At 45.6% G+C, this 22,158-nt stretch overlaps 1 protein-coding gene across 1 annotated transcript in view; it reads left to right on the top strand.

Moving 5' to 3' along the window:
• Positions 1-466: 466 nt before the first annotated feature.
• The window catches only part of NFE2L2 (NFE2 like bZIP transcription factor 2), a 28,086-nt gene continuing 6,394 nt past the window's right edge, over positions 467-22,158 (top strand). The window contains exon 1 of the mRNA XM_066575787.1: positions 467-653. Within this exon, the coding sequence (XP_066431884.1) occupies positions 612-653 (42 nt within the window). The 5' untranslated portion in view covers positions 467-611. The remainder of the gene's footprint in view (positions 654-22,158) is intronic.

Below are 22,158 nucleotides of genomic sequence, written 5' to 3' on the forward strand. Positions count from 1 at the left end.
AAGCGCAACGGAAAAACCGCAGCAAAACCAGCGCAAATCCGCCCTGTGTGAACCCGGCCTTACTATTAAAGTGAAGGAGATCAAAGCAAATCCGGTCGAGCAAAAAAACCGCAGCGTCTTTTCTGCGGTATCAATGACCCGCGGTCTCAACTGCGTAAATTCCGCAACAAAACCGCAAGGTGTGACAACAGGTGACGACAGTGACACAAGCCTCTGCACGAGCCGCACGAGGACAATGTGGACCTTGTGCGGAATGGGAACTTTACCCTCCACCAAAAAATTGTGCATTAAAGCCCTGCTAGACGTAAAAGGGTTAATAAAGAGGGCGTGGTCGTAAGGTGGTGGGCGAAGAGCGACTCCGCCTGCCGCATCGTGATGTTTGCGTCATCCCCCGATGGGCGTGGTCAGAGAACTCAGCGCTCTGATTGGTGGAGAAGGCTGACAGCCGACTTTAGCTATGTTGCCCCGGACTTTCCCGTCATATCGCTTAGGACGGTCCTGAGAACGGAGTGAAAGTCACCGGTCCGGGCAGACACTGCGGGGGGGCGCGACAACCAGGACGTACTGCGACACCACACCAAGGACACACCCGGCCGGGGCCAGGGAACACCATGATGGAAGTACAGTTACCCCCCGCACAGCAGTCACAGCAGGTGAGATGACACCTGGGGGCGGCGCCGGGATGTCACCTTCATGTCACGATATGGGGGGGGCGGGGATTACGCAACACATCGGCCGATAGATGCAGCTCTGTACGATATGGATTGTATGTGATTACAAGAGAACTGCTGGGAAAACTTTTTTAAGCATATAGATGATGTATCAAACACGGAAAAGCAAAAAACGTAAATGCGACGGTAATTTTATTGCGCAGCGCTTGCGGATTTACTATAGACGATTTAAAAAATCCAAAAACTTTTTTTTTAAAGTACTCCTAGTTGATTAGTTTAGGCATTTGATTAAATATTGCGCACTAATCGGAAAAAATACTAGAGGACTGCAAATCCGTAACAACGATTCCTAAAAAACCGTGACGCCTCCGTCTGGCTTAATGATCTGCTGACCCACTTCGAGCTGGCGGCAGGTCATGTGCTCTAAGGCTTCGGGCAGGGGGGGGTCACATACTTTCATCAGCCTCTTGTTAGAAGTTGATCTCCATCAGTGATGTCTCCACTTTTTTTTCTCCAACCTGGAGGAGTGCGGCGGCGCCGCCGTCTTGACAGCTGGGATGTGCGGTTCCACATCCTATGACCTCAGATGCTGCAGCACCTCTTGTCTGGTTGTGATGCCCCTCGTTCGGATGCTGATGTGTAGAACTTTGTAACTTTTCGTAAACTTTGGAAGTTTTTCCCGCAGTTTGTAACTCCCCGTCTTCTCCTCCTGCCCGTCGGTTCCAACTTGTCGGATCCGAAGTTCTTGCATCTTAGTATTCGTAGATATTTCTGAGATTCTGCGTTTTGGATGTTTTCTCGTAGCGCGGATCAGTTTGGATTGTTATGTAGGGGCCGTCGGAGGGCAGCGGGCGGTTGCGTAACGTTCCGTGTAATAAACATGGATGTGGTTAATGTTTTCGTGGTTCCGCTCTTCTCGCTGTAATTCCCTGGGGCCTCGCTTCCCGTCTCCTCTCTATGGTCGGAGTTTACATGTTCTCTCCTAGACAACTGAATGTGCGCGGTCACCGGGGGGCTCATTAGGGGATTCACGGGGAGCAGCTCTAATGACGCGTCCTGCTGGGTCACCCGCAGATAGGTTTTCGTATCTTTATTTTGTGCATTTCAATTAAACCAAAAAATTAAATATTGCAGAAAATGTAATGTTTAAGGCCGTTACCAGTCCAAGGCTGAAAATATCGGAAGAAAAAGCCGGGCAGCTGAGCGGAAACAGAATGGACCCCATTGTAGTCAGTGGGATCCACCCAGCGCTGTTCGGTTCCATCCGCAGGGATTCCGAACGGCGCAAGAAAACGGAACCCCTGACGCAGATGTGAAACCACCCAATGCTAAGTTCACGCCTGCGCTATGGGAGCGGGAAAACGGAATTCCCTGGATGAACAGATCTGCCTCATAACGGAACCAAACTGTGTTGAACGGCTATAATGGGGTCCATTCGGTTACCGCGCCTGTCCGCCATTTTTACCGGAAGTCCTGTGCATACAACTTTTTATTCGTCCGTCATTTCATGCTGGATCTGTGCTGGAGGCTTTGAATGGAACCTCCAACGCAGATGTGAACAGAGTAGAAGTTGTTTCAAATTCTCTGCTTATATCTGGGTGACATCTCTGATGGCCGCCATGACACTTCCGATTCTGGTTAATAAATTTGTCCAGCCATAGATCGATCAAGTAGACTTGTGACTTGGGAGTCTAGGACAGCTGAGTGGTCGCCTCTTCGGGAGCTACAGGGAATTAGATCGGCCCAACACTGTAAGGCCGCCTGCACACGGGCGGATTCGTATGGCAGAATCCGGAGCGGTTGCCTGTCTCCGGATTCTGCAGCTAATACCGCGTATAGTATACTATGGCAAAACGCGATTTCCTCCACACACGTGGAAATCGATTACGATTTACCACTAGCGGAGGAGAAATCGCAGCATTCTCTATTTCTATGCAGATTCCGCACGGACGGCTTCCGTTGAAGTCAATGGAAGCCGTCTGATCCACGGCCCTTCCACAACGATATTGCGAAAAGGTTGCGGATACCGCTAGGCAATGACGCAGGAAAAGCAGAGATTTAAAAAAAGAATTCCGTACTGCACATGTCCTACGGCTCGCCGTGCAGACCGTCCGCAGTACAGGTAAAAAGACTTCAGGATAGGTATGCGTGAATCCGCATGCGGAATCTGACCCACCCGGGTGCAGGCCGCCTTATGAAACCTGTCCAAAAAAAAAAAATTTGTTGCCTATAGCAACCAATCACGGCACAGCTTTTACTTTACCTCAGCAGTATAAGGCCTCTCTCGCACGAGTGTTTTTTTTTCAGTGTTTAGGGTAGTTTCACATCGGTGATCGCGATATTGCCATGAGAAAATCGCGGAAAAATCACAGTTTTGCTCATGAGATGTCTGAGCCTTTTTCACGCGCTCTCACATCACACGAAAGTCGTGCAATTTTATCGCCCTTGTGTAACCGGCCTGAAGAGGCGTTTTCTACGCCCGCTAAAAGCGCAGCACTAAGCCTCCATTCATTTCAATAAGGCCTCTCAGACGAGCGGTTTAAACGTGCGCTGAAATAAACGCTGTGTGTTCTATTTTCAGCATTGCACTGCGTTTTTGACATCCTGCATGGGGGAGTGGCGGGGGGGGTTGGTTAAAAATGCTGGGTATACTCACCCGGAGGGGGGATACATGGTGAGGGCATCGGCTTGCTTTGCGTGCGTTGTTGCTGCACAAAATATACAGTAAAAGCGCCGCTCTCAACGCCGTAAAATGTTTACAAATGCTGGTGGAGAGTGGCCCAAGAAATGAAGGCCGCACGGTAATTGGTTGCTATGGGCAACGAAGATAGTTTTCATAAACCTGTGTTGCTGGCCTGCTGTTCGGTGGCCCACCCTGTCGGATGGCAGCCATGTTGGATGTTGCCATGCTGGATGTTGCCATGCTGTTGGGGTATATATTATGGACTGCTTGTAGTACAAGAATATGGATGTCTGTGAGCGCTCTTCAGAGGAGAACGATCATTGCCGAAGATCATGTAACAAATCCGCCACATATGATTGCGTCCTTATGGTTATGGTGTACAGTGTTTTTTTGGTAGCGCACTGTATAGATTTGCGGTTTCCTACATAACAGCAGCCATGGGAAAGCAGGCCGGCACCGCACTCTTATGAACCCTGGCTTTTGTTGCCCATAGCAACAATTCACAGCACAGCTTTCATTTTACCTCAGCGGTATAAGAAATAGCAACCAATCACAGCGCAGCTTTCATTTTACCTCAGCGGTATACGAAATAGCAACCAATCGCAGCGCAGCTTTCATTTTACCTCAGCGGTATACGAAATAGCAACCAATCGCAGCGCAGCTTTCATTTTACCTCAGCGGTATAAGAAATAGCAACCAATCGCAGCGCAGCTTTCATTTTACCTCAGCGGTATAAGAAATAGCAACCAATCGCAGCGCAGCTTTCATTTTAACTCAGCGGTATAAGAAATGAAAGCTGCGCTGTGATTGGTTGCTGTGGGCAATATGGACAGCTTTGATAAGAGTGCGGTGCCGGCCTACTTTTTCGTGGCCAACCTATTATAATAAATAAAGAAAAAAAGTGAGTTTACCTCCACAGGAGAGGCCGGGAGGACGCACCGTCTGGTAAACGGAAGCTTCTGGCTACGTATGATGTATGCTCAAGGAGTTTCCTGGTGCATGTACTGAGCGTGTTCCTCCGAGGTGCCGTGAGTGTAGCGTGAAGAGGCCCGGCCATGGCATAGAATCAGCGGGGATGGAGGCACGGCCCTGCTGACTCTATCTGCAATATTCTCTTTATCATATTCTGCTCCCTTCACCCGGATGGGCTCCGGTGATGTAAATATGTCAAGTGGGCGGTCCTCACCGCTGGCTCGCAGCAGGTGACACTGGACTGTCCATAAAATCTGATCTGACCCATTGAAAATGAGCGGTGGGGACCACCAAATAGATTGTTAGACATCGCCAGGGCTGAAGCTAAGAAGAGCTCATTTGGGTGAAGAGTGCGTAGTATCAAAAAACACCGCAGAGATAGTCAGCGGGGGGCGCTATCCAGCCACCCGTTTGGTTGGTGGGTAGTCTTATAAGAGAATTTACGGAATGTTCACGCAACAGAATTCAGCGCAGTATTTTTTTCGTGCCTTCCGCCTCTAAAACCTTGGCAGAAATAAGCTGCTCTTCCTCCATGAACTTTGCTGTGGATCTCAAGCAGATTTAGCGGGGTCAGCGGGCAGAATCAGTGCACAGAATCTGCCATGTATTTCTGCGCGGATCCACGTGAAGACGTGACTACTTCACACGAAATGTGTCGGACATTCCGGATGTGGATTTTGTCCATTCACGTGTGAATCCATGGCGAAATCCGCTGCAGCGTAGCCGTGAATCTCTGCTGTGGTTTTAGAAGTGGAATCCGCGCATATTTGCATCAACGTTGATTAAAAGCACAACGCATCTGCGTGTCTACAGCTTCGCCTGTGTGCGTTACGCTGGATTTACAAGGGTGAGTATTTGTCAGAGAAAATTGGACCAATATCGCACTCCTAAACAGACGATTTTTTTTTTCTTTCTTCTTTACGATTGCAGCGCGTTTTGTAAGAAAATCGCTGGAAAAATTGCATCACAAACTTTTATTTTTATTTACCTCTAAGAAATAATGGATGATTCCTGAGACATGTATATGAGCAAAAAAAAAACGTGGCTTGCTCTAACTTTTTGCCCATTGACTTCGATGGTAGCTTTAACGCCTCGCATGGGTCGCACATGGTGTGCGATGCGAGGTTGAAATCAATGGGAAACCCTTCCGATTCTTTATTGCGCATCAAACTCGAGTGAGCAATGTAACTGATGCAATGCGAGGCGTTCTTGTCTGACAATCGCCTCGCATCTGTGGGTAAATTGCATGTTGGCGACCGCGATATCATTAATTTTTTTTTACATTTTTTTTCATTATTTAGATCTTGAGGCGAAAATCGGTCCTAAGTCTTGCTGCAGCGAGGCAAGGGAATGTAAAATACTCCAGTATGCGGAGGAATTGATACAAAGTATATCAGGAAGCTGCAGGATTTGCTACAATGAAGTCTTATTTACAGAGGAGCAGGAAACTCCGTTACATTTTGTTATTGTTCACATAAATGTTTCCTGGTGCGTCCTGCAGGATCTTCTCTGAGATGATGATGGCGGTTATGAAACATGCCTGACTAATGCAATGTTTACAATTAGGTCTCTAATTCTTATTTGACCTTCCATCATTCTCATTGGGTTTGTATATGAAAACCAAGCGGCCCCATGATGATTCGCTAAATAAATTTAAAAAAATACTTTTTTAAAGATATATATATAATGTGTGTGTGTGTGTGTAATCTCAAAGACCTTACAGAAAAAAAATCTCTGTATATATTATTTTTATTTTATGTTTTTTCTGTAAGGTCTTGGCCTACATACCGTATATATCCGCTCACTGCTGTCTGTTGTAAACGCTGGCCGTGGCGTGACACATGGGTGTTGTGGTGTCGCATCCACATGACAACCTAGCACCTGGCTCTGTACACCTGTGCATGATGTGGGGGCTACGCACATCATCTGCGGAAGTGAAAAATCACTGATTGCCTTCGGGATCTAGTTTTATAGTTAATTTCTCGTGATCATAACTTTAAAAAAAATGCAGTTGTGTTCCCCGACAGGAAAGTAAATTGTCTTGGTGGTGAATTATAGAAATGCAGAGGACTGATGGCAGGAAAATGCCCCTATATTCTTTCCTTTCTCTTAGGATAGACACGTGCTTATCCCCTTCCCAATACACACACGGCTATATACGCCCTAACTGTCTATGACCCGTGCAGTATAGACGTATCTAGATGTCCGGTGTATGCCGAGCCCGCTGCATACATGGCAGGTATTTGCTGTCTGTCACTGGCAACACCAGCCTGCAAGAGCTTCAGTAGCAGTTATTAACTTTTAAATGCCATTGTCCTTTCTGACTGCGGCATCCAAACACCCTGATCAATCAGGTTTTAAATGACCCGACTGCAATGACATTGTAGGGATGCTATCCATGTGTTATGGTGGCCTGGGGTCTTTTATGATTGTTTGCCTATTAAGACATGCCAGTGGCATGTCTTAATAGGATGCCTTTTTTAGAATACAGTATAATGCAATAAAATGATTGCAGGTTCAAGTCCCCTAAGAGGACTAAAAAGAAAGTAGAGATAAGTAAAATGCAGCCTTTTTTTAATTATTGCAAAAATAAAAAAACGAAAAAAAAATTACTTTTGTGAATAATTGCGCATAAAACAAAATTTGACGAAGTTCCCAGTTTATTTTTAAAAATGCTATAGCGGAATTGAGTGGGGTTTTTTTTTTTTTGGTCAGTCCATCTTCAAGAAAAAAAAATAGAAAGTGAACAAAAAGTCATATGTATCCTAAAGTTAAATCAATAAAAATTACAGATCATCACGCAAAAAACAAGCCGTCGCCGAAAATTTAAATTATGATTTTTTTTTTCTTTGAAAGTTGGGATACCAGGCTTGGACACAGGTACCAATGACTGTTGGTCATTAAAGGGTTATGCCAGGCAGCTTGCATTCATTTATTGTTTGATTTTTCGAACCACATCTGCTGGAAGATTGTTCCAAGCATCTACTACTCTCTCAGTAAAGTGATATTCCCTGATCTTGCCCCAACTAATCTCAGCTTGTGCCCCTTGTTGTAGTGTTTAGTTTCCTGATAACCCTTCCCTCCTGACCCTCATTCATTCCTTGTATCTATTATAATCAGATCTAGTGTAGGGAGAATAGAGCGGTGGTCCATAAATGATTTGGGTACCTCTCACACATTAGTCCCTCCCTGCCAGGAAGTCGCTGCCCAGAATTCTGCATCCACTACACGTCTTTGGTCAAATGTACCTCACATGTCTCAATTTTGTGAACAACCTAGTAAACTTTCTAGAAAGTTACCTAATTATGACTATTTGCCAGTTAAAAGAAGTTGTAGTCCTCTGGAATTGTACGTTGATTTATCCGGGTGTCTCTAGAACAACTCCCGGTGTAGTTTCCCTCTGAGCCATATCTGTCTGGGAAGGCAGAAGTTTGGGAGAATGTGGTGTCAGCGCCTGTTGGCTGTCGGCAGCCCCCTTGAAGGCTCCCTGTTCCTGTGCGTGTGAGCTCTGCTACTCTGGGCACAGCAGGGAGTTGTTGGGACTGCTGAGACTCTTGCGCAAGCAGCTTCCCTCCACTCCCTCTGCCAAGGGCAGCCTTTTATTCTCTTTTTTTCCAACTACATCTGGATGTAACAGCCAGCAGCGATCCACAGAATGCAACCTTACGGGGAGATTGCATAACGCTGAAGGTGGAGGCGTCCTGGAGGAAGAGCCCAACTTCTTGTAGTATTGTGCCTGCAGTCATACAGACAATGTCTTGGTTCTCCTCCAGCCATCGGGGCTGCAGACTCTGCTGATCCTTTCTGTAACATATAGAAAACACAAAATCTCTGTTTGTGTTGTATACATATGCACAGTTCTGGTCCGATTTGAGTGAAGTTTTGCATGAGCGTTCTTCAGCACCAGGTGACGAGTACTGGCAGAATTAAAAATTGAAAACTCATTGACTTTCCCTGTAATTGTTGTTGCCAATAGCAACCAATCACAGCTCAGCTTTTCATTTCTTATACTGCTGAGATAAAATGAAAACTGTGCTGTGATTGGCTATTTCTTATACTGCTTAGATAAAATGAAAGCTGCGCTGTGATTGGTTGCTATGGGCAACACAGACTTTATTTTGGACGACTTCCATAAGAGTGCAGTCCTGCGCTCCTTTTTATGGCCACTCTGTATATTCCAGGACTGCTAGTCATAAAATTGCCATGCAACGCAGCGGTATATCAACTAGTAAGCTATGTAAATAACATTCCTGGGTATGTGTAGTCTGTGACAACAATCGATCAGATGTCATCATGAGATGATCGGTGTACATGGTGCCCAGTATAGTCAATAGAAAACCTGCTACGAGTTCAACTCTGCTTTTAACAAGTCTCTGGCCTTAGAGGAACATGCCTGAAGTTGGCTTGAGTAATAACACCCCCCTACTGACTAGCAGGAACTGCAGTCAGTAGGACGGGGAGCATGTTATCAGGAGAAGTACAGAGTGGATTAGTTTAGGAGATGTGGTATGCTTCCTTGCAGAGGTGCGTTTTTAGAGCACTCCTGAAGTTGTGTGTCACGGATTACCCGCATAGTTTTGGGTAGCACATTCCAGAGGACTGGTGCTGCTCTGGAGAAGTCTTGGAGGTGGGAATGAGAGGTTTAAAGGGGTTGTCCCGCGCCGAAACGGGTTTTTTTTTTTTCAAAACCCCCCCCCCCCCCCGTTCGGCGCGAGACAACCCCGATGCAGGGACGTAAAAAAAAAACCGCTCAGCGCTTACCTTAATCCCCGCGCTCCGGTGACTTCTATACTTACCGGCTGAAGATGGCCGCCGGGATCCTCTTCCTCCGTGGACCGCAGCTGTTCTGTGCGGTCCATTACCGATTCCAGCCTCCTGATTGGCTGGAATCGGCACGTGACGGGGCGGAGCTACACGGAGCCCCATTGAAGAAAGCAGAAGACCCGGACTGCGCAAGCGCGTCTAATTTGGCCATTCGACCATTTTAGACGGCGAAAATTAGGCGGGCTCCATGGAGACGAGGACGCCAGCAGCGGAGCAGGTAAGTGAAAAACTTTTTATAACTTCTGTATGGCTCATAATTAATGCACAATGTACATTACAAAGTGCATTAATATGGCCATACAGACGTGTATAGACCCACTTGCTGCCGCGGGACAACCCCTTTAAGTTAAAGGGGCGCTTAATCTGATTGCCTTAGTGGAGCGGACGACGCAGTCTGGGTGGTGGACTGAGATGAGGGGCGGTGCTGTTTAGAGCTTAGTGGATGTGGGTTATGTGACATAGGTCTATGAATTTCTTCAAGCTTCCCTAAAAGTGGAAATTTTAGGAGCAGTTTATAATTTCATACTCCTCATTCATAAATGAGCACCTAAGTCACAGAGAGGGACCCCAGTGAGACATATTCTGGCTGGGGTTACATTGGTATATGTACTCCACACCTGAAGACTTGAAACCTTGAGATGGTATTCCATCTTCCAAGGGTAAAACAGGGAGCAGCTTTCCTTCTGGCTTTATTAGCAATGTAAAATGACTCATTTAGATAATGTCTGTCCAAGAATTGATAAGTATATGATGAGTATGACATAAAATATTAGTCAAAGTTTGTGCTCCAACAAACTTATTGATTGACCTGGGTGCTGTCGTCCAGCTCTGAGAGAGACTATTCAGCACATCACACAAATGCCAGACCTGCTATAGTAACCTACTTGCTTCTATCACTTGGTCTTCTTACCTCTGGATGTATCATCAGACCCCCCCCCCTCCCCCCCCCCTCCTCAGTAAAGACCTCTACTTTATTGTTTCGCATCACCTTATGGGCGCAGGTTCTTTTATACTAAATACCCTAGACTTGCTACGGTGGTGATGAAGTATCGGGGCGTTCTGTGATGGTTATCTTGATACATTGTATAATGTCTCTAGGTAATGTGCGGTCTGTGTTCATCACACGTTGTTCACGTTCGTCTTCACCCATCATCCTAAAGTAATGGCGCAAACTTCTATAAACAGCGAATTATCTATTTGTTTTTGCTTAATTGTGAAATCCATAAAAGAGGAATAGAAAGACTTGTGTTCCATGGCATCATGAAAATCCCCTTCCGTGTAGCGGGGTAACCTATGAAATCATCTTCTCGGTTCCTTCTTCTAAAGCCTCCATGCTGTGCCATCTAGAATGTGAAGTCTACTGGGTGACGCTTGATGGGCCTTACCAATGATAGTTGGGGAACTTTTCCTTCTGTCATCTGGTTTGCTTGCTTGTTTGTGTTTTTAGGGCGTTGTACACATTTCTTGGAATCTGTAAAAGTGACCGGACGTGACAGTTGTGTGAAATATTGATAACTTCCTTGCCACAAAGTTGCATCATACAAGGCCGCTGAGCCCAAGTCGGCTTTTCTGTAAATCTGTAACCTTGTAGTGCTATCATATGGTTATAGCTGTGTCACAAACAAGTGACTGCAGCAAAATGTCAACGTCCCTTGGAAATGGGTCAGCACACTACTTGCTTGCGTGCGGAGTACCATCTTGTATACTAAGCAAACAGCTGGCGATGACTTGCTGCCAGCCAAGTAGCAGCTTTCAGGGAACGGAAAAAGCAGCAACGGCTCTGCTAAGGCAGCTCTCACACCGGCCACTTTTTACCGCGATTAGCATGGCATCCCGAGCGTCGCGCTAATCGCGGTACAGTGATTGATTTCAATGGGGGCACGCAGACTTGCTCCGAGATTTTCAAGCGCTGTCTGTTCTATTTTTCCACGTTTTCGCATTATTTCACGCACCTTATCAGCCATCACAATGATGGGGTGCCTTAAAAAGCGCTGTCAAACACTGTCACACGTGTTCAAAAACAGCGCTCGAAAATCGCAGTAAAATGACAGTTTAACTGAATGCAGTAAAAGTGGCCTAAGACCGCTCCCTCGCACACGGCATCGGTATAACAATGCGATTTTGATCGTGGTACTTTCCTGCCATTTTTCTATTGGTGTTTTCGAACGTGTTCGACAGCGTTTTTTAACGCACCGTGATAAGGTGCGTTAAAAAGCGCGAAACACACCAAAATGGAGCAGGCAGAGCTTGAAAATCGCTAGAAAACGTCACGTTCAAGCGCAGGTCTGCGAGGCCTCATTGAAATCAATGGGAGTGTTGTACTGCGATTAGCGCCATGCTAGAAACGTAAAACCGCATGTGTGTCAGAGTGGCCTTTAGGCTTCAGCAAATAGCCTAATGCCACAAAATCAGTCTTGTGTCGGTACAGTAAAGCCCACAGAAGCTTCTGGATGCCTACTACAACCATGCCACTCAGAGGTTGCGTAAAGCTGTCATACACCCCTCTACATGACGCCCTCTAGAAATGCTCCTACTTTTTTTTAGGTAGCATGTTGGCATGTGAAGCTCCTCATACACAGCAAATTTCCCCAGGCCTAATCTACAATCTATCTGCCTGCCGACCCTAGACGTATCCTACTGAAGAAAACCAGGATCCTACAAGTTGGATTGCCCTTCGCTTCCTGGAAATAAGCCGTGTCGGAAGTGTCTGGCCATTGCAACCCTACCACCACTGAAATAACGCTTCCGCATGTACATGTTTATGGGAAAGTCCTCAGCGGATACTTTATAGATTCTCCAAGTTGAACATATTGAATGAGGTTAAGGAGCATTTACACGGAACGATGATGGCTCAAAATTCGCTCAAACAATTGTTTGAGTGACAGTTTTGAGCGATCATCTTTGCATAACTCTAAGTAACGAATTGGTTACTTAAAGGGGTTGTCCCGCGGCAGCAAGTGGGTCTATACTAATGGGTCATATTAATGCACTTTGTAATGTACATTGTGCATTAATTATGAGCCATACAGAAGTTATAAAAAGTTTTTTACTTACCTGCTCCGTTGCTGGCGTCCTCGTTCCCATGGAGCCGACTAATTTTCGCCCTCCGATGGCCAAATTAGCCGCGCTTGCGCAGTCCGGGTCTTCTGCTCTCTTCAATGGAGCCGCTCGTGCAGAATGCAGGCTCCGTGTAGCTCCGCCCCGTCACGTGCCGATTCCAGCCAATCAGGAGGCTGGAATCGGCAATGGACCGCACAGAAGAGCTGCGGTCCACGGAGGGAGCAGACCCCGGCGGCCATCTTCAGCAGGTAAGTATGAAGACGCCGGACCGCCGGGATTCAGGTAAGCGCTGAGCGGTTTGTTTTTTTAACCCCTGCATCGGGGTTGTCTCGCGCCGAACGGGGGGGGGGGGGGGGGGGGGGGGGTTAAAAAAAAACAAAACGTTTCGGCGCGGGACAACCCCTTTAAGAGTTATTGCAGGCGGAGCAGGATACCACTGCAATAGCTCTGAGAACAATGCAGTTGTTTGGTATATGCAAACAGCTGCATTGTTCTTGGAGCTTTCATCTGGTGTCCTGCTGAGAACTGCCAGCGGGATACCAGCTAAAAGAAATGCTATCCCCGCCGCCCGCTGAGAAAATTGGCATGTGGCACTGATAAGAGTCATCGGTGACGTCTAGCTTGCTAGAAATCACCGATAAACGAATAGTGCACGATGGCAGCGCGTTTAGACGCAACGATTATCTCTCAAAAGATGGCTTTTGAGCGATAATGGTTGTATCTAAATGGGCCTTTACTTGTGAGGCATCTGGTGGCCGTTGTCTCCTGGTCAGACACCTTGATCGGGAATCTAAATGTTCACATGGGGGCTGATCAGTGGAAAGCCTGCCTCAAAACCCGCAGGCTTTACCGCATAGTCCTGTGTGGAATTCACCCCCTCGTTGAGAAGAGGTGAATTCCGCACCGGAAACGGTGACAATTGAATTCTGCACCACGTGCCAATTTTTGCACGGGTTTTGTGCGGATTTTTTTCACAGCTTGTGGACGGAATTTTCATCTCCTTTGCTGCTACTGTAAATACTGTGACATCTCAGTGCGAAGGGTCTGCCCAGACAGTCTACTACAAACCTGCCCTGTCTGGGCTCCTTTTAGGGCGGTTTTGCACACTTTTAATTTTGTTTGGAAAGAAGTGGCAGAGTTTTTGTGTCAAAGTTCAGATGCAGCAAAGTTGAACTTGAGACTTAACAGATTCATGTTCTGTGCCGCAGTTTATTGGCCCTTTCCATTGATTTACGATGGATTTTGTTATCTTAGGATAGAAGATACGGAGGGGAAGAGGTATATTACCTGCAGTTGTTCTGCAATGACCATATACCCGTGTGAGAGCGGCCCTAGGGTGGTTTCACACACAGTTTTCCCATTAAAAAGCTGCATAAAAGGGCCACTAAAATAAATGCTTGAAATTCCGGGATGTTTTTTACAAGCCTCCAAAAAATGAGCCAACCGTCTGAAGGAGGTATAGGCTGCCGTGGAGATACAGATATACGGCTTGGGACTGCGTGTTATTATAGTACATCTTAAATACAGATTATTGTGTGTGTATATAATTATATATGGCAGGTATCACACGGACATATAATTATATGCTAGATATTCTGACATTTATTACAGTTTACATCAACAAGATGTTCCCAGCCCAGATAGACCTTACAGTGTGGCCCTCTTCTGGAGGAGCACCAGTTAGACGCCGGTGTTGGGGCACTCCGGTTTACTTCCAGTTTGCTCTTGACTAGTTTGAGGACACTTTCAGGAGACTTTGTGAATGTCAGCTGGCCGTAAAGGTTCTCCTAGATGTCGGGGTGCTGCCTCTTTATGATTTGTTGCTGTGCTTTAATGGTTTACCGCCCCGTGCTAATATTTTCTACTCTCTGTATGTATCGTGGACCGGTATAGATGGGATTTCATTAGATGGAGAGGGTATGAGACGAAGAAGAACGTGGCTAATGACGTGCATACTGGAGTATACAAATATGTGCTTGAGGGGAGAGGTATCTCCGAAACGCGTTGCATCGTGATGTCTGTTAATCCTGTAAATGAACTCCATCCGCTGACTACATCCAAGCTGTTTGGAGTACCTGGTCCTGGGATTGTGGCTTCTGGTGTGAGCGATCGGGATTAAAGGGGGTGTGAGAAGTGTTCCTACACGCCTTCTGTAAAGTAAGTGGACTATTTACCACTGTGTATAGTTGAATCCATTTGATTTCAGTCTCCGGAGCGCTGGTGGCTGTTTTTGGTCTATGTTCCTTTATTTCATCGGCCTAAAACTGTTCTGCTTTAGGGTTGACCTAGCGTCCTTCTGAAGTGGATGACCCAACTGGACGGGAGACGCTGGATCCATCTTGTTCTCTAGGCCTACCATCATCTATGGTGTTGTGACAGTACCCAGGTGGTGGCCGTCTCTACCTATATCCAGTGAATCCTGGTGTCATTTACGTTATGCATTGTATTCCCTTGGGTTTGGTCTACTTTTTTGACTGTTTTATGCATAGTGGAGTGGCAGCTTTTGTACCTGCTAAGGGGCATGTGAAAGTAGGGGTCTCCAGGTCAGTATGGTCTCATCCTTGCACTTGTGGGCCATGTGAAGCTGTGCAGGTGTTGCCTTCTCAAAAGACACAAACTTTGCACACAAGGAAGGGGTAAATGACTTGAGGGTCATGCCAACCCAGGTTGGGAAGATGGGAGAACCACCAGATGTTGGTATCTATTGCCCAGGGAAAGTAGTGTGAGCCAAATACTAGTTCTTTTCCTCCACTATATGTTCTATGTTTGAAGATTTCAGACTTTTCTAGTCCTACAAGTCATTTTATGCTGCTGGTGTAAGACAAGGTATTATTAAACTGTGACGGGTACAAAGGGCAGAGCTTCATGTGCCATGCTCGACGCTGTAGCTAACTGTTCGATGTCTGCTGTTGGCTTTGTAGTAGATTAGTGTTTTATTCTTCATCTCTACTTGAATGAGTGCATATGGCAGCTATTTTGTGGAGCATATGGCTCCTAAGCGCTAATGTAGAGAGTGTTTATCCATTACAAGCTGACACTGTACATTGGGGTTACTAGCAACTTTGTCCACATGGTTGGATCTGCTTACAATGCTCGGCCTTCTGTTGAAGTACATGCAGATGTAAGACATCTGGTAAGTTTTATAGCTGATGACTTTTTGAAGTCTGTTACCTTATTTATGGTGATATTCTTTAACGACATTGTTTATTCTGCATACCGATGACGTCATCAGTACTTACTTGACATACAGAGTCTATAGGGTGCTGTCACATGAGGCTTATTATTGCTGCAGACCTTTATGGAGCTTATGTTCTTGTGGATGTTGCACCATTTATGGTAGGTCTATAAAGTGGCTTTGATATTTACTCTCCTTTTATTGAAAATAACTCATTAAATGTATAATTATCTGCACTTATACCGGTAATTTGACCATTTATAAGCTTTAGCCCTAAAAATGGGACCTGAACGGAACCTATTTCGGTCATTAAAGGGGTTGTACCAGATTAACAAGTTATCCCCTATCCTGTAGACTCATTTGTCTTCACTTCAGCAGCTTTCATTAATGGCCTAGATGGCTGCCATTCAGGACCTGTCGATTCGTGGTATTTTGGGGATTTTAGATGGAAAGCCCAATGGCATCCCTGTATGGGCGTCCTAATAAGATATGAACAGGCCTTAATTAGGATCATGAGCAGACATTTTGGAAAGTACTCGCATAAATCCTACAGCCAACCAAAATAAATAATTCATTAGGGCTTAGTTATGCCTACAACCAGCTTTACTGTATAGGTCTGTGCATGTATCTATGTGACCAGGGGGCTGAGGCCACATCCTAACAATGTCTCCATGGGTAATACGAACCTTTCATTATGTCTTTTCACCATCAACTCAAGATGCGGGATCTGGAAAGGTGGCGGTACACCATTAACAAGTCACTGTCGACAGGCCTCTGTTAATCTGACCTGCACAAACAGGGTGATCAGGTCTGTCCTATTGGGCCGTCACGTGTGCGGAGAGATTTAACCCTTTCCAATCCAATTTGTATCCTGGTTTTCCTAGGGGGTTTACTCTTTTTCTGCCGTTATACAACGGTGCTATCTGTTGGCTAAAGCCAATACTGCATGAGGTGACACGTTAGATAGGCTCAGACAGCAGAGAGGCTGGCAATATACAGTAAGAGAACCCCGATGGGCGTCTTTCAACATCGGAGCTGTACAGCCTTAAATCATAATGTCTTCAAAGGTCAAACGTTGGTTTCGAAAGTGTTAAAAGGGCGCTCAACGTAATGTGCAAAACCTACATAGTGTACAAAACCAGCAGCTGATATCATTCACAAGCTCAGTAATAAATGTTGGAAATGGGGAGATGTGAGATAAGGTAGTTCTCATTGAGGTGGGGACTTTATGAACTTCCTGTTAGATATCCTGATGAAGGACATTAGTTGGCCATATCAGGCTTGGAGGGGCTATTCATCTCCGAGCTCAGATCAGTGAAGGCCAGTAGATGAGGCGTCTATTAAGAGAATGAGCCTTTCCTTGGTCTTACTCTTAATGGGGTAATGGCCACACGTGGTTGGTCAGACTCAAATGATATATAGTATTGAGTTATGTGAACCTCTGTTTATTTCCATGTCCAAGTATGCGGAACTTTCTTGGGTTCCTATCTTGATGACTTGTCTAGTTGGGGGCTTTATATATATATCATCCCGTGTCCTTTCTTACATTAGGGAATGTAATTGAGTAACAAGCTCTCTGCACGCTGTGAGCTTGGCTCACTATGAAGCCATGGGAAGGTACAGGTACGTCACGACCAGGATTACTTGTTGAAAACCATCCTTCTTGTAGAAAGAGGCTAAAATGTCCTGAGTATAGTGTATAAAAATCTGCACAAAAACACCAACATCGCCTTTAGCCAATTGTGTAAGGTACGCCTTTAACAAAATGTCCTTAGTAAAAAAAATGTGTAACTCAAGCAGTAGTGAATGCCATTGAATGTATTTATACAAGCAATACAAAGCCCCCAACTAGACAAGTCATCAAGAAAGGAACCCAAGAAAGTTCCGCATACTTGGACATGGAAATAAACAGAGGTTCACCTAACTTAATACTATATATAATTTGAGTCTGACCAACCACGTGTGGCCATTACCCCACTAAGAGTAAGACCAAGGAAAGGCTCATTCTCTTAATAGACGCCTCATCTATAATATATATATATATATATATATATATATCTCCCCTAGATGCCAGACATCTGCTGCCAATAACAGTCAATGATGTTTACTACAAACTTTTCTACCTAGTTGCTGCCCCCCCCCCCCCCCCCGACCAGAAGGTGGAGACGCATGTCCCTTACTGCTGTATACAGTCACTGTATTATGGCAGTGAATTTTTCGTGTTCCCCCTCCATAATGTTGCTGATGACATGTAAGCATCTGTTTTCCCTAATCATACTTCTTGTTTTCTATTAAAAAAAAAAAAGGGGGGGGGGGGGGGCATGAGAAAGCGAAAATAAACAATTCTGTAGTAGGGTATTTCAGAGGCATCTTTACTTCTTGCTCATCTTCTGTATTTTCGGTTCTTTTTATATATAATCATGGTTTGCCTTTTTCTGCGGAGTTTGATCAAAGGTGTATTTACAGAAGTAGCAGAGTTTTAAAAGGGTATTCCCATCTCTCAGCTTTTCATAGCCGAGATGGGAGAAGTCTGTGCGGACCACCTGTCACGAAGAGCCGAGCATTTCAGCCGAGCGCCTTTTCTGTATCTCCCATTGAAGGGGATAGGAGCTGCGGAGACCGTGTAGCGCGCTCAGCTGTTTCCATAGCTCCCATTCACTTCAGTGAGAGCTATAGAAATGGCGCTCGACTCTTTCCGTAGGCTGCGGCTGAGTGGCGGGGAACCATGACAGCGGTTTCCTATCTTGGCTATGAAAAGTCATGATGGGAATACCCCTTTAACTTGTTGCGGAAAGTTAGAATAAACATAGTAAAAGTTGTCCTCTTAATCTTAACCCCACAAACCCCATTGTAAAGTAATTGAAAGGGTGAACATGATGTGGGGTAAACAAAGTGTACAAGCATGGGGCTGAACCTTGAAAAAGTGGCGAATCAGGAATGTCCCAGACACAAATGGCGCTGAACGGAACCTATACACATGCACTCGTGGCTCGAGGAGAAAGCCCACCACCAGAGGAACCTCGTAGTGCCTATCTCCTTGAGAACAAAGCCATTGACAAATTTATATCCAAGTACCTAATCCTTATCCCCTTGACGTCTGCTGTTGGGGAGAGTCACGCAGCCCCCATTTACACTAGATGTTTGACCGAAATGCACCTAATGCGTACAACTAGTTTTAGAAAATCCGTTTCATGTTAAGCATTGCTAGTATTGTCTTCATGAGGTCTAGAGGTCACCTATGCCGGTCGTGAGATCTGCCACTGTGGAATCTAGAAGGGAATGCACACCGTCCTGTTCTCTGAATGCCGCCCAGCCCATGGAGACTGCTTTGCCTATAGGTTCAGCTCATCCCATTAACTTCAGTGTGTTCTCTAGACATAGGTGTTACCTTTTATTGTAATCCTGCCTACAATGATAATGAGACAAAGTAATCTTTACAGAACAGGAAGTGTCAGACCATTGTGTGACCCAGTGGCCAGAATGAGAACTGCAGGCTTTTAGGATTTTTTTTCTTTCATATAGTAAAGGACCGTTTAGACACAACGATAATCTCTGAAAAGATGTCATTCAAGCGACTTTTGAGCGATCATCGTTGTGTTATTTGCAGCGCAAGATGATCGCTCAAGATGAGCAATCATAATAATAATAATCTTTATTTGTATAGCGCCAACCTATTCCGCAGCGCTTTCAGGCATGGATAAATGCAAAACAATACAATTGCAACAATTACAATGTGAGATACATTGGGTTAGACACAAATGGGTTGAGGGTGGTACAGGAGGTGCAGGGGTGGGGAACACAGGCAATAGGAAATTTTATGTACAGATCATTTATCAGAAGGCAAACAGGGTGGAGCACCATAGGGAGGGGCGAGGGACTAGGTCAGGAGATTTGGTATGCTTCCCTGAAGAGGTGCGTTTTTAAGGCACGTCTGAAATATCGTGCATCGGGAATTGTCCGGACGCCTTGGGGTAGAGCATTCCAGAGGATGGGTGCTGCTCTAGTGAAGTCCTGTAGGCGAGCATGAGAGGTTCATATTACAGGGGTGTTTAGTCTGAGGGTGTTATCCGATCGGAGTGAGCGGGCTGGGTGGTATACTGACAGTAGGGAGGTGATGTATGGTGGTGCAGCGCCATGCAGAGCTTTGTGAGTGAGGTATAGCAGTTTAAATTTAGTTCTGCAGTGGATGGGCAGCCAATGCAGCGACTGGCATAGTGCAGAGGCGTCTGAATAACGACTGGATAGAAAAATGAGTCTAGCTGCTGCATTTAGTATGGATTGGAGTGGAGCACCTTGCACTGCCAGCAGAGGATGCAGAAGACAAGCGGGGTGTCCTCGCCTGTCTTCTGCATCCAGCTATTCCCCCACTCTGAGCGCCCAGCTATTATACAGCCCGGCGCTCGGAGCTGAGGTTGCAGAAGACAAGCGGGGTGTCGCCGCTTGTCTTCTGCATACAGCTGTTTGTGCGCTTGGAGCGGAGGATACAGAAGACAAGCGGGGTGTCCCCGCTTGTCTTCTGCATCCAGATGTTATCCAGCCAAGCGCTCTGTGCCGGGTATGGAGAACACAGCTGGACCGCTCTGTTCTTCATAGCCAGCCTGTCATCCGAGAGCGTGATACAGCTGAAACAATAGTATCAGCTGTATCCCGCTGTGAATCCCTGATAAGGCTCATCGTTATCCTTCAGCACGCTGAAAGACAGCGATGAGTGACGGCATAACGAAAACTGCACGATGTCAGTGCAGTTACGTACAACGATTATCGCTCAAAAGACGGCTTTTAAGCGATAATCATTGTGTCTAAATGGGCCTTAAGATGGAAAATCAAAGAAAAAAAAATTGTTTAAATTTGACTCAAATAGGTAATTTTCTGATTTAGACATTCCCTTTAACCATAAAAGTGAAATGGCTCCGCTAGGCTCAGATAATATCCTTATCTAATGTATAGTTAATAATTAAAAGGCGGTAATATATCAGGATTATGTTGTCCCTACTTGTTAGACTTGGAACTTGATACGTGAGCCGTGTGTCAATAGACGGCTTGTTTCTTAGTGGGATCAGATTCGGCCCATTGTGTGCCACCGAATATTATTCTAACAGGAAATGAAGTGAGCGCAGCTCCCCGGCCGCTTCCTTATTGTTGGCTGCTTCTCATGTGACATTGCATGTGATGGAAACAGATAAAGCAGAATAAGTCATTTTTTATATCGTCCTGAGGGCAAATAACACGTGACGCAGTAAATAATGGTTCCCTAATCTGAACCGTTTGCTTATTAATTGTTTTTCTTTTTTTTTTTTTTTTTAAGTCTGCAATCCCTTTTTTATGAGGACCTCTTCCCATGAGGGTGATTGCGCACGCAAAATGTGCACGCGCAGAGAATAGAACGCCTTGTTTTCAATGGCTGTATTTCTCACTTTCGCTTTTGTACATACTCTTTGTGTGCATTTGCGCACAAAAAGGCACCATAGAAGCGTATGGGAGATGCAGAAATGCGCATCATATATTAACAAATTGCGCTATTTCAGAAAAAGCTTATTAAGGTTACGTAACCTTTTAAACCGCAGAGTGGGGATGTCTCGCGCTGATGTGAACAGTCCCCAGCAGCGCAAAAATTGCAGATACATGCGCAATACCACAACCTTTGCTGCACATAAATTCACGCTATTGCAAGCATTTTTGCGTTTTCGCTTGTCTGACGGTGCCCTAACAGACATAACATTTTTGGGCATGGAATAATAAGTAGGCTTGAGGGGCAAGTGGTGACTTAAACTGGGATTTCCAGTGGCAAGTGATTGAATATTCCATGATATTGAATCGCTTGGGATCGTGGTGGTCTGACTGCTGGGACCCTCACTGTTTGCCAGGGCAGGGACAGTCCATGGACACAGCTTCTTCTGAACGTTACCCTGCTGGTCAGGTACTCCAAATCCATTCACCCCAATGGGGCTGAGTTGCAGTTCTCTGCACAGCATTGTCTGAATGGGGTTAGGCAAGTGCAGAGAATATGCTAAAGGGAACCCTGCAGTCAGAGCCCAACCAATCAGCAAGTGATGCAATGTGTTAGCGGTATTCTGTCACTAACTAAGGGAACCTGTCACATTGAGAATGCCGGCAGCATGTTATAGAGCAGGAGGGACTGAGCAGATGTGTGGGAGAATAATTAGTACAATTAGTAATGTCTTCATGTAAACCTCTGCTCCTTCTATGGTTAGGAGTCCAGTGGGCAGGTCCACGCAGTTATTGGCGGCCTTCCCTGAGCGTGTGCATAGAAAGACCTCTGTCAATCACTGATTAGGACCGCCCACTGGACTCCTAAGCATAAAGCAAGGTTGTAAGTCAATACGCCAATTTACTCAGCTCCTCCTGCTCTATAATCTGCTCCCTGCAGATTGGACTGCAGTTTCAATGTGACCGATTCTTTTTAAACTTTTGGTTGGCTTAATTTTTTCGAGACTGGAATATTTCCTAAATCTATTTTACTATATTGAAAGAAAACCATTAGGCTTCATTCACAGAGCCAAGAGGGGCTGTCCGTTAATGTACACCCTTCTATCTCTTGGGTATATAGAGCATATAGAACATATTTGGCGATCTGCTATAGAAGAGGTTAGCTAAATTGTTCTGCGCCCTACTAGTTGGCAGTAGAGGATGTATCTATCCTCTTGCCCTTCGGCACAGTAGGACTACTCTACCGCTCAATGAGTAATGGAGATGGGAATGTTTGTGGTTGGCTGTCTCAGGGTTGTTAGATCTTTATGTGGAAGTATGTTATG

The sequence above is a fragment of the Eleutherodactylus coqui genome, chromosome 8, assembly GCF_035609145.1.
Source record: "Eleutherodactylus coqui strain aEleCoq1 chromosome 8, aEleCoq1.hap1, whole genome shotgun sequence".
NCBI lineage: Eukaryota > Metazoa > Chordata > Amphibia > Anura > Eleutherodactylidae > Eleutherodactylus > Eleutherodactylus coqui.